Source organism: Uloborus diversus, chromosome 1 (genome assembly GCF_026930045.1).
Source record: "Uloborus diversus isolate 005 chromosome 1, Udiv.v.3.1, whole genome shotgun sequence".
Taxonomy (NCBI): Eukaryota; Metazoa; Arthropoda; class Arachnida; order Araneae; family Uloboridae; genus Uloborus; species Uloborus diversus.
In genome coordinates, this window is record NC_072731.1 from 31,439,254 (window position 1) to 31,451,612 (window position 12,359).

At 33.4% G+C, this 12,359-nt stretch overlaps 1 protein-coding gene across 3 annotated transcripts in view; it reads left to right on the forward strand.

Annotated features, from left to right (window-relative positions):
* The window catches only part of LOC129234524 (polypeptide N-acetylgalactosaminyltransferase 5-like), an 82,131-nt gene that overhangs the window by 34,899 nt on the left and 34,873 nt on the right, over positions 1-12,359 (forward strand). For all 3 annotated transcript variants that reach the window (XM_054868533.1, XM_054868532.1, XM_054868530.1), the window contains 4 exons: positions 6,278-6,444; positions 6,541-6,596; positions 10,553-10,704; positions 11,426-11,596. In XM_054868533.1, coding sequence (XP_054724508.1) covers positions 6,278-6,444; positions 6,541-6,596; positions 10,553-10,704; positions 11,426-11,596 — 546 coding nt within the window. The remainder of the gene's footprint in view (positions 1-6,277; positions 6,445-6,540; positions 6,597-10,552; positions 10,705-11,425; positions 11,597-12,359) is intronic.

A 12,359-nucleotide genomic window follows, 5' to 3' on the forward strand; every position in this document is an offset into this window, starting at 1 on the left:
CTGCAGTAATTATATTTTGACTGTTAGCAAATGATTTTGATACCTATTTAAAATTTTCTGTACAATACAAGTAAACACATATTTCTATGGAGATAAGTGGTCTGTCCAGAAAGAAATGTCTGCAATTCATTTCAGTTGGAGGACATTTATTTATCCAATTCTTAAAATGCACATATAGGTTGCAAAATAGACTCCTTCTGATAATATATTGCTTCCAGTGAGATATATTGCTTTCAAGAATTGAAGGAATCAAGGTTGACCTTTTCCAAAATGTCATGCAGAGGTTTGTGTAAAATCTCTTTTGACTTTGTCAAATTGATGTTTCTTCAGCTTAGTTTTCTAGTAAGGAAACAAAGATTTTTTATATGATAAAACTTCATTATATTGGCAAGAAATTTAGGCATTATTGAATGTGCTCTGAAATTGGCTCCGCTAGTAAATAAATCTAAATGAAAATGCCACTGGTGCATATCACATATAATACATTATAAATTTTCTATTTTGATTGATGAATGTTATAACTGCAGTAGTTCGGCAAGGGTCCTGAAACTATCATTGCAACAAGGGGGAAAATTATGAATGAGTAACGAAAAAAAAAGAAGCAAAAGCTTTATGAAACATTTTCAATTTGAAAAAAAAAGCCTTTTATGTACACATGCAATACATCAGACAGCCCAGTTACCACATCCAGAGACTGAACTCCATTATTCACTATTCCTAAATGAGGAATAAAAACTAAATAAAAATAATAAAACGAAATTGCAGTCTCAGGATGTGATAGCTATGCTGCCTGGTATATGGCATGTACCGTAATTTCCGGAAGAAACGCCGCATCGGCGTAATCGCCGCACCCCCCAAAAAGTCTATCGGGGGGAAGAAAAATGCTCAGAATCGCCGCATCACTGTAATCGCCGCGGCTAAAATTGCCGTGAACCATGTGATTATGTTATTATTAAGACACTTTAGACAATATGAAAAACTAGAAAAAGCACGCTTTTGCAACAAAATGATACAAAAAGTAAATAATAAATAAGTTTTGAATGATAAGAACGTATCATATTAAACAAAAAAAAAATCGACAACCTACCTTTTTATCCATATAAGTTAATCACAACTAAGCAAAAACTGCATGAAACAGTGAAATATCGAAAGAGAACATTTATTACATATAAATCAATCAATAAATCATAAAATAAATACAAAACTATAAATAAATATTAATCATAATCGTCAAAATCCTTCAAAGTCTGACTCTTCACTGTCAGTCACAAAAAGATAATTACAGAACAGTTCATCATCAATGTCACAATCATCTAAATCCTCATCACTTTCATCACCATCGTTTTGAATACTTGATGAGGACGAGCTTTTCTCATAAATTCCTGCCGCAGTAAACTCCGACAGGATCGCCAATACTTTAACTGCATTCCAGGCATTGTTTACCCATTGGGCAACTTCCTCATATGTTGCGGAACGCATCTTCCCGCTTTTTATGAAAGTATGGAGGCCATCGCTCATCCATTTCTCCCACTGCTTTCAAATTTCACCCTTAAAAGCTTTATTCACTGAAATGTCTAGAGGTTGCAGAATTTTTGTCAACCCGCCAGGGATTATGCCTAAACTTGTTGAAAGTTTCTTGCAATGGGTTTTAACAGAGTCCATTACGTGGGAGCGCATTGAGTCCATTATTAGCAACCCCTTGGGTTGAAAAAAGGAACCTTTCCGACGCTGATACACTCTTTTAAGCCACCGATGCATGACGTCTTCGCACATCCACCCTTTCTCATTTGCGCAGATCTCTACGCCGGAAGGGAAATTCCCTTTTGGAAGAGTTTTCCGCTTGAAGATAAGGAGCGGCTTTAACTTATCGCCGTTAGCCGCACAAGCCAAGACGCACGTGAAGGCGGTTTTCTCGTGGCCTGTAGTCGTGATGGACACTGTTTGAACCCCTGTTCAATCCACAGTCTTATTGGGTGGACAGTCGAAGCTAAGGGGTACTTCGTCCATATTAAACACTTGTGAGGGAAGAAGTTGATTTCCCTCAATTTTTTCACGAACGTACCTCAAGAAAGTTTCTTTCTTCACTTCCCAATCGCTTGGCAGCTTTTGTCCCACAGTAGTTTTAGCACGAACTGAAATTTTTTTTCGTTTCATAAATCGATAACACCAGCAAGGTCCGCCAACAAAATTTTCGATGTTCATCTCGCGGGCTAAGACCTTCGCGTGTAATCGTATCTTAATTGTAGAGACGGGCAATCCATCTTCCCGTTGCCTCATGATCCATTTTTCCAGTGCGTCCTCCAGTGCAGGCAGATTGACAGTACCGGTTCTTTTCGCCCTTTTTAATTTGGGCATGCTCTCCAAATCTTTTTTCTCCGCTCGCCACCGACGAACGCACCGCTCGTCAACTTCGAATTCTCGTGCGGCAGCTCTGTTTCCGATAACTTCCGCTCGGGAAACTACACTCAACTTAAAGTTTGCGGTGTAGCTTTTGTAGCGCTTGGGAGCCATAATTAAGCGAAAGCAAGAGCAAGAAAATATAGAAAGAATAAGCACGTTGCACGTGTCGCAATTGCGGAAATAACTATGCCTATTGCCTAGACAAGTTCAACAAGTTTCCGCAGTGTTGCCAGATTCTTCAGAACAAAAATTCCAGAAAATTAGCGCAAGGCATATACAACGTCGTGCGTTAAATAATTTAAAAATAATAAACGGCTCGCTTTGAACAGTTTTTTAGTATAAAAAAATACTTAAGATCATTTGTTTCTAAACTGGTAATAGAAAAAGATCTTCAAATTTTGCAAAATATCCGGTCGAAGTAGCAGTTAAGGAATTTTAGATGGCCAGCTTGTTTGGCGAGGATGGCAAGATGCCAAGTGCATGGAAACGTTGAGATCCGTGTTTTTCGTCCTTGAACGACGGAATCGTGCTTGCGTTAGCGTTTTAGAAACGGGAGGGGAGAATGGCTGAATGATAAACTGAGCGGCGTGAAAAAAAAAATGTTGATCACAATCGCCGCATTCGCAGAAACGCCGCACTTCAAAAAATTTAACTTTTAAACACGTAAGCGCCGCGGCGCATCTACCGGAAATTACGGTAATTCTGCCCTAGCCCTGGCTTAGAAGCCGTAACTTACTGCTAAATACCTCTTGTGCAGGGTTCGTATGCTCTGGAAAAACTTGGAATTGTCAGGGAAAATGACTTAGTTAAAAATGTCAGGAAAATTTCCAATTTTACCCCTCCCCCCCCAAAAAAAAATCCAATTTTTCCCTGGGAATTTTCTACCATGAGATATAATCTTTGTTTTTATTGATGTTTCCTGAATTGTAAAAGTTTTGAGGCAAAGTGATGCTGGCAATTTAAAAAAAAATGGCAACCCAAAAAAACTTCTGCGGACGCCATTTTCGCCCCTCAATAGTTCCCAAGAAAAAAATTCCTCGGGTGAACAGGAATTATGCACAAACTGAACAGGGGAAGAGAGAATTTACTGCTTCTGAAGCACAAGCCTGCGGATGGTAGGGAAAATCGGTCTTTTTTGATCGAAAACTTCAGCTACACGTGAAACATAGTCGCCAGTTTTGGTCACTCATAAGATGGAAGTAGACACCATGCTTAAATGCCTAAGTTTCCTAAAACAAAGCAAAATTGGATGTTTTCTTCAATTGCAAACTAATGAAAATTAACACAAAATGTGCTGCAAATTGTTTTTTTTTGAACAATCAAGATTGCTTATTGCTTTCATTTGACTGTTTTGGTGTCCTATCATTTTATTTTCCCGCTAGCACCCTCTGCAGCATCACTGTCGACCGGCTCCTCACGATGCTGCTCCTATAGTGGAAGCCGTCTCCAGGTTGCATCCATATTCTACACACGTGCATACATACACAACTACACACATGCACACACATACCTACACACATACACAAATACATTCACACACAAACACGTACTCACACAAACACATACACACAACTACCCACACATTCATGCCTGCACACAGACACAAACACATATGCCTACACACAGGTACACATACCCCCTACACACAAACACACATACCCCCTCACACACAAACACACGCCTACATACACACTCATGATTGCGAAAAACATAATTTGAATTCAAGATGTCAAAATTCAAACTAATTTTTTTTTTAATATGTAATTTTCTTGAGAAATGAAAAATTTTGTTCTTAAAACTTAATCTTATTCTTATTGCTTCGGACGCAAATGTGCTAAAAACTTTTCAACTGAATGGGGTTGTTTCCTTCAGTCAAAAGTAGTACATTTGTCACTGAAATTGATAGAATAAGCAAAAAAAAAACATGGACCCAGAAAATATTTTTATTTTCCCAGCAGTTTTTTTTAATTAATTTTTTAAAATGTCTGATTTTTCAAACAAGGCGTGGTCTTGATGACGTTACAAATGATGCTTTTTGGCGCATCTTTCTACCACGTTATGATAAGAAGCTAATTTAAATTGTGCTCTACGCTTGCTATCAACCATATCGTTGCCAATACACGCAAGTAATGATAAGAATGATAAATATTTTGCTCTGTGAATGGCAACACTGAATGGCATTTCATCATTTGTGATGTCATCAGACAGAAGCGTAAACAATAAAAGCGCCCCGATTTAAGTAATTTTTAAAAAATGTTAAACTTTAAAAAATATTTAAAAAATGATCAGATTTTATGTTTTTAAGCATGCTCTTTCAGAAAAAAATACTTAAGAAAATTTGGAAACGACCCCATTGTAGTTTCACGAATATTTATTATTTTTAAATTGTTTTCATGCTACAAATTAAAAAAAAAAATATTTCTTAATTTTTGTCGTAGCCACCATATTTGGTCATTCCCAAGATGGCAGTACACAAGACTTTTTAAGTGTCTAAGTTTCCGAAAATGGCATTGGATGTTTGTTGCAATGTAAACTATTGACAACAAAGCAAAATGTGCCCCTTTTTTTCCAGATAATTTGTAATTATTTTCTGGAAAAATGCGAAATTTTATCTCCGGAACATTTTTTACTCTAAAACATTTAGCTTAAAACTGACTATTTTGTCTTTATTGTAGTTTTTGAAGGATTATTAATTATGCATAACTACTTTTATGCTTCAAATTCAAAAATCTACTTGTTATCTTAAGTTTTTTACTTAGTCGCCATATTTGGTCATTTGTACAGTGGAAGTAGACATAAATTTACAGAAACATCATTGGATGTTTATCTCAATGTAAACTATTGAAAAATAATGTGCAATAAAAATGAATTTTTAAAAATTGTTTTCTAGAAAGGAAAATTTTTAATTTTAATGTAAGCATCCTTTATATGCAAAAGAAAAAACAAAACTGATGAGTATTGGCATCAGCCTATGAGCGAGAAATAGTGATTTTCGTTATTATGCATTATATGGTTTGCCCATCAATGCAACAAGTTAATCATATTTATACTGAAAAATAGCTTTGTTCTTTGATCAATATGTTTTGTGTTATATACTTATGAGAAAATAAAAAGAAGAATTGTAAACCAAAAACAGAGAAAGATAGCTGCACAATTACAGCAAAGAGCTAATATGCATGACATGTGGCGTCAAACAAAAGGAAATGCTAAAATAAGTTGAAAGTACTGAAAACAATTTTGAACAAAATGTTAAAAAAAAAAAAAAAGCTCGAATTGTAAGAGAGATTTTTTTTTTTCTTTTTCTAATCCACACAAGTGGAAAAGTTTCAGTTTTTACCCATTGCTACTTTAAACAATTTTGATTATTTTGAAAATATTGTTACTTATACTTAATTTTGAATGAAGCAAGTAACCTGGAATTTTCTAAGAAATAACCTGAAATACCTGGAAAAGTCAGGGAATTTTTTTAACCACAAGTGTATGAACCTTGTTGTCTATGTTTGAATGAATATTACATGAGCACCAATACTTTTAAAGATAAATATTTATGTCATATGTTACAGTTAAAATGCATTTGAAACATAACTTTTTATAGGACAATCCCAAACATGCTCTTTTTTCCCCCCTTTCAATTTTTTTGTTGATGATGTATTTGATAAAACCTTGACTGATATGTATAAACTCTTGCATAGTCTTTAACATCCCAATAGTTTCAGGATAAATTGTTGATGTTGTTAAACCTAAATTGACTGCCACTTATACAGTAATATAGTGTTATAATATTGTATAAGTTACCACCTATACAGTATGCAAGAGCTAACAGTGCAATATTTTTTTTTTAATTCCTCATGGATTTATTTATTTTATTCTATTTCAGTTGTAGGAAGAAAGAGTATCCCAAACTCTTACCTACAACTAGTATTGTTATTGTTTTTCATAATGAAGCATGGTCTACATTGCTGCGAACAGTTTATAGTGTCATACGCACATCTCCTTCATCATTAATAGCTGAAATCATTTTGGTTGATGATGCTAGTGAAAGAGGTATGTGTAACATGCTCGTTATACAATTTTTAAGTTTACTAAACTATTTTTCCAAACTGAGAAAATTGTTAATTTGTATTTTTTTTACTGAAATAGATTACTTGGGCAGAAAGTTAGAAAATTATGTATCAAAACTTAGCATTCCAACCAAAGTAAGACAGCTTGAATTCTTATAATAATTATTTGAGAGTTTAAATATCATATTAATTCATTTTTAATCTCTTTTGACATTTATTGAAAATGTTTCAGATATATCAGGGTTTCTGTTTTTACTTACTAAGAAGTCATGCAATAGTTTAATAATAAAAACAAAAAAATTTAATTAGTAGCATTTGAAAGAGCAGAGTAAAACAGGTTTCTGGATGTATACATTATTTGCCCTCATTATCGAGATATAAATTTTAAAATTTGCCGAAGTTTTAAGAAAAGTTTCCAAACTTAGCAAGTTTTGGTGAGTAATGGTAGACATCTTTCAGACTTTACAGTGCAGGGTTGTAGTTTTGGCCGAGCAAAACCTATTTTGGCCATGCCACTGGCAAAAACTGGTTAAAACCGGCTAAAACTGGATTTAACCATCATAGAGCTGGCCAAAACTGTATTGTATAAAAGCGAACTAATATGCATACAGTTTGTATGCATTATGTTGCACATTTTAATGCATAACTAAAATAAATAGGATGTTTGTTTATCATAATTGAAATAATTTTTGAAACTGATTTATTGATTTAAATGCAACTTTTCTTATATTAACATTAAAAATTATTCAGAGCAAAGACAAAAGACAATCGTTTATTAGGAATGCGAGACAGCCGGCAATAAAAACTAACAGCTATGCTTCAGAAAATTTTTAGCATGTATTCAATGCATTACAAAATAAATAATATACTTTGATTTCATTTGAAATTCATGTAATTATCATGCTGATACATGTTTAAAAAGAAACAGAAAATGTAAGTAAGCTGGCGGCGTCTATCAAGCTATCATGTTTTTTTTTCTTCTTTTTTAATACTGAGAATGTTTTCTTTCTTTGTTTTTCCACCACTCAATCATGGGCGGATTTATAGGGGATCAAAGGGGGGCAATGCCCCCCCCCCCAGTTTTGGAAGGACTTAATATAGTAACAACACATCTTCCAAAAATTAAAAAAAAAAAATCATTATTTTTTCGTTTTTTGATAGTTCAGAAGAGAATGGGTGGCTTTATAGGGGGGGAGGGGACAATGCCCCCAGTTTTGGGAGGAGTTTATAAAGTAACAACTTATCTTCCAAAATCTTAATAACAAAAAAAAAATCATGATTTTTTCTTTTTTGAATAGGAAATTAAAGTTTATTTTTTCTTTTAAACTTAAAACAGCCGTTTCTTACAAAGTTTGAACAATACTGTACAAGTGCATAATCTACTACTCAAGTGCAAATTATTGATAGGTTCTAAAATCCCAGAAAAGAATTGGCGTAGTATAGCCTACAAGGGCTCTTGAACCAAAAAACCAATCTAACCAACCAAACCTTGAAAATAATTAGACAAGTCTTTGAAACTCCTAAGCAAAGTGTGCTTCAATTTTATTTCTTATCAAGTGTATAAATTAAGAATTGTTCAAATTTGTAGTATGTACTCTCTTGATACCTATTCTCTAAATCTGTGCACCATTTCTTTTAAAATATTAACTTGCATCACAAAGCACTTTTAAAGCGTAAAGCTTAAAAGAAAAAATTATTTGCCTATTATTTCCAATTAACCCTTATAAGACTTCAAAATGCAGAGTTTTATATCCATTTTAGATTATTTCCTCCGGGGGAGTAACCCCCGGGCCCCCTAAAACTGGAGATATTCTATATCCCACTTAAAAGGGAGCACTGTGTTACTCTTTTAATACCAGCTCCCTCTCTTTTAAGGTCAATTTAAAAAGGACAGCATGATTACACACAGTAATGAAAATGGCACATAAAGAAGTAAAGAATGGCCTTACGCATCACAGAAAACAGACAAAAACATAGGAGGGGGGGGGGGCAATTAAAAATGTTGCTCCAGAAAAAAAAAAAAAATCCTGCCCCCCCAGGAACTCAGTCCTAAATCCGCCTATGCACTCAATTGAAATTGGCAGCATCAGTTCTGAGAAACTGGGGTAGAGGTTTGTAGCCCCCCTCCCACCTGGTGACGGCCATCTTGACGCGTTCATTGCTCCCTGTGAACTAGATGCTCTATTACGAACTAGTGGCAGTTACACAACAAAGTTATCTCATCAGCCGATGTATTTACCAACACACAGAACTTATCACTCACAGAATAAGTTTGTAAAGTTTTTTTCTTTTAATTCTCTAAATATTAATTTTCCTGCAGCGAGTTTCTTAAGTCATTTTGGACTTTACTGGTTAGTTATGAAATTGCCATTGATATTTAAATAATCAAAAAAAAAAAACCTCATGAATATTTTTTTGTACTATTCAATTGTAAAATTCAATGCAGCCCAAGTGGAAGTGGCCCACCGGGCAAATACCTGGCTGCCCGCCGGCCCCATCCGCCCCTGGGGATTACAAACAGGGTTGACTTTTTGCCGGCAGAAACTGGTTTTTGCCCTGCCAGTGGCAGAAACTGGTTATAACCAGTAAAAACCGGCAGAAACTGGTAGAAACTGGCAAAAACTAGAAAAGGTTTTTAATAGCTTTAGTAATTACTTAATGACAGGCAATTAGGTAAGTAAAATAAAAAATATAACTCCATTTCGTCATTGCAAAAACTTAATATAATAGTTATTTAATAATTAGTTTAAAAATATGTTAAATAACAAGACTGACATTTCCAAAGCAAAGTAAAATTTATCATAGTTGAAATTGCAATGTGTTAGAAGTTTTAGCCTTGTAATGCTGTAAGTAACAAATTTTTCAGTTTGTTGTTTATAATTATTTTGTTTGCATTTAATATAAAGTGTAATATATCAAATATTTAAATAAATACAGATTTGTTTTATTTCATTAAACTCTTAAAATTCAGAAACTTGTCATTTTACACTTAATATAACTGAATAAAGCTATTCTCAAAGAGCTTAATCAAGCAGTTACTGATAATCATTTACTCGCTTATATGCTCCATCCAAAGTATTTGGGAGTAAATTTGTCATGTAATCAAGAAGAAAGTGCCCGAACTTTACTCACAAATATTAACTCTGATTATGTACCTTATACCATAGCTTTACAAAACAAATCGGCCCCTTTTCCTGAAACCTATTTTTCCAATCAAGTTGTAACAACTACTCCAGCTACCAAATGGTGGTCCAGTTTGTAAAAATGTGCTATAGATGAAAGTTTTGTGAATCTTGCTTGTTCTTTGAGGATAATGCCAGCTAGTTCTGCTGGGATTGAAAGAATCTTCTCAAATTTCTCCTTTGTGCACAACACATTGAGAAATTGTTTAGGTTTAGAAACAGTGTCAAAACTTTTATTTTGTTACAGGCTGTTGCAGTGTGAAAACAATGTAAAATTTGATTTTGAATGGTGATAGTGTTGTAAATAAATTGTATTTGGGTTGATATTTGATTATTTTTCTTATACATTTTCTATTGTATGTCAGGAATTGCATTTATGTCATTTTTTGAGTTTCTGTCAGTTTCTGCCATAAATGTTGCAGAAAGGGATTTTTGCTATGCCGGTTTTAACCGGTTTCTACCAGTGGTTTTTACCGCCTTGGCAGAAACCTGCCAACCCTGGTTACAAATGACAAAAAAAAGTAGCCACTAAGTTAAAAATGCCTGCTGAATACAGGAAAATAGCTAAATATTTGAGTTTTCATGTCTAGTTAACATGATGTAACTTAACTAATAGTAATATGAGAATTTGCTCTTGGAAACTGAATGAAGTTTTCAAATAGAAAAGAAAAAAAAAACGGTAATCAAGAACTGTAGTATTAAAAATCCTCATGATCATTAACCATTAATTTGCTTTTTGATGCATCCCTTATTTAAAATATTTAATTATTTTTTCTAGAGTGTCCTGTTGCATTTTAAATGTAGTGTCAATTGTAATTACTTATTTATATTTTTGAATTATTAGTGATTGTAAATGTTTTTCTTTATACAAGTTTGATGCATTAAAATTTTTTATTATTATTTAAATAGGTAATGCGAACGGGTAAAAGGTCGGGTCTTATTCGAGCTCGCTTACTTGGTGCTACTGCTACAACTGGACAAGTAATTACATTCCTTGATGCACATTGTGAGTGTACAAAAGGATGGCTGGAACCTTTAATGTCCCGAATAGCTGAAGACAGGTATTTGGCTTTTTCTCTGCCATTTCTAACTAGATATTTTAGTGTATTAACCTGATCCTATTTTTTAAATTCATTTTTGTACTTTTAATGTATGTCAAGCTCGAGGGTAACAAGTCTTTCTTTAGTTTTACAAGTTTTTTCAGTGTAGTAAATTAATAATGCAAACATTTAGTACTGTGCTGCCCAACCTGTTGCCAGCAAGGCTGATCTTTGTGACCTGTTGTTATATAGTTCACCCTTTAAAAAAAAAAAAAAAAAAAAAAAAAAAACTTTAACTGTTTGAAATAAAAAGTTTCATTTTCAAATTCTCGAAAATCTTGAAAAATGTCAGAATTTGTGTTTAGTCCTTGAATTTTGTGATTTATTTTAAAAAGTACATTGAAAAATGCTGTCAAAACTTTATTTTGCTGCCTTTTTTTGCTAAGTTTCTCCAATTTTGTTTGTAGACTTTGAGAATCTGATTTTTTTTTTTTTTCAGAAAAATCTGATTATTTTGGGAAACTTTTTTGGGGGAAACCATTGTTAAATTTAGTGCATTGAAAAAATTGACTTATTTAAGGCTTCCATGTAACCTAATTCTCACAATTAATAACTCATTTAATCAAAAACTTATCATTGGAACCTTGCCAACATTGAATTTGTGTTTCCCTGAAAAATCTGTTTATTTGATATTTTATTTTAATAGTTTAACAATTTAAAATTTAACTTATATTTTATCTAGGACTCGTGTGGTATGCCCAATCATAGATGTTATTAGTGATGAAACCTTTGAATATGTGCCTGCATCTGATATGACTTGGGGTGGTTTCAACTGGAAACTTAACTTTCGTTGGTACAGAGTTCCTCAACGTGAAGTGGATCGAAGAGGAGGAGATCGCACACTTCCTTTAAGGTAGCTTATTAAAATCAATTTACTACCTCAATTCAATGCAGTGATGGTATTTAAAATATTCAGGAACCAGAATGCTTGAAATGTTTTTTTAAATAAAAATTAACTCGCTGTAGAACTTAAATTGTCCAAAACTCTTTTAACTGGAACATCATTTAAGCAAAATAGATTTCCTTGAATTGTAATTATTTTATTTATTTATTGGTGAGTAAACAGTATCACTTCATGGTCACTGGAGGCGGAAATTCTACTGCAACTGCAAGCACCACATTATCCATGCATTTCTTTGTCTCCCCCCCCCCCTCCAATTTACTATTAAATTTTGAAACACTGCACATAATTCTACTGGCGGTAATTTATTGAATATGTGTTCATGTTTAAAATTAAAAAAGGAAACAAAAGGAACTGTGTTATTGATACTATAATAAAGATTAAAGTTTACTATAACATGTCTTGTTGAATTTACATTGTATTTACTGTTCGAGCGGCATTTGTGGAACAAAGTTCTTGCTTACAGTCAGTAATAGTAACACTTACTGTAGTATGTAAATGATTTAGTAAGTAAATGTGGCAATCTAATAAAGTTTCTGTGGTTTCCTAACAGCTATTTTTGAGTACCATAGAACTCTTAATTAATTAAAACCGGACCCCATTCGAGTAATTAAAAAATTTGGATGATTTTTTTTTCTTTCAAAAAATAAAAAATGGTTTATTTCAATTAGTGTATGTAGCTATGTTGAAAAAAGAGGAGGGGAGGACTGTTTTT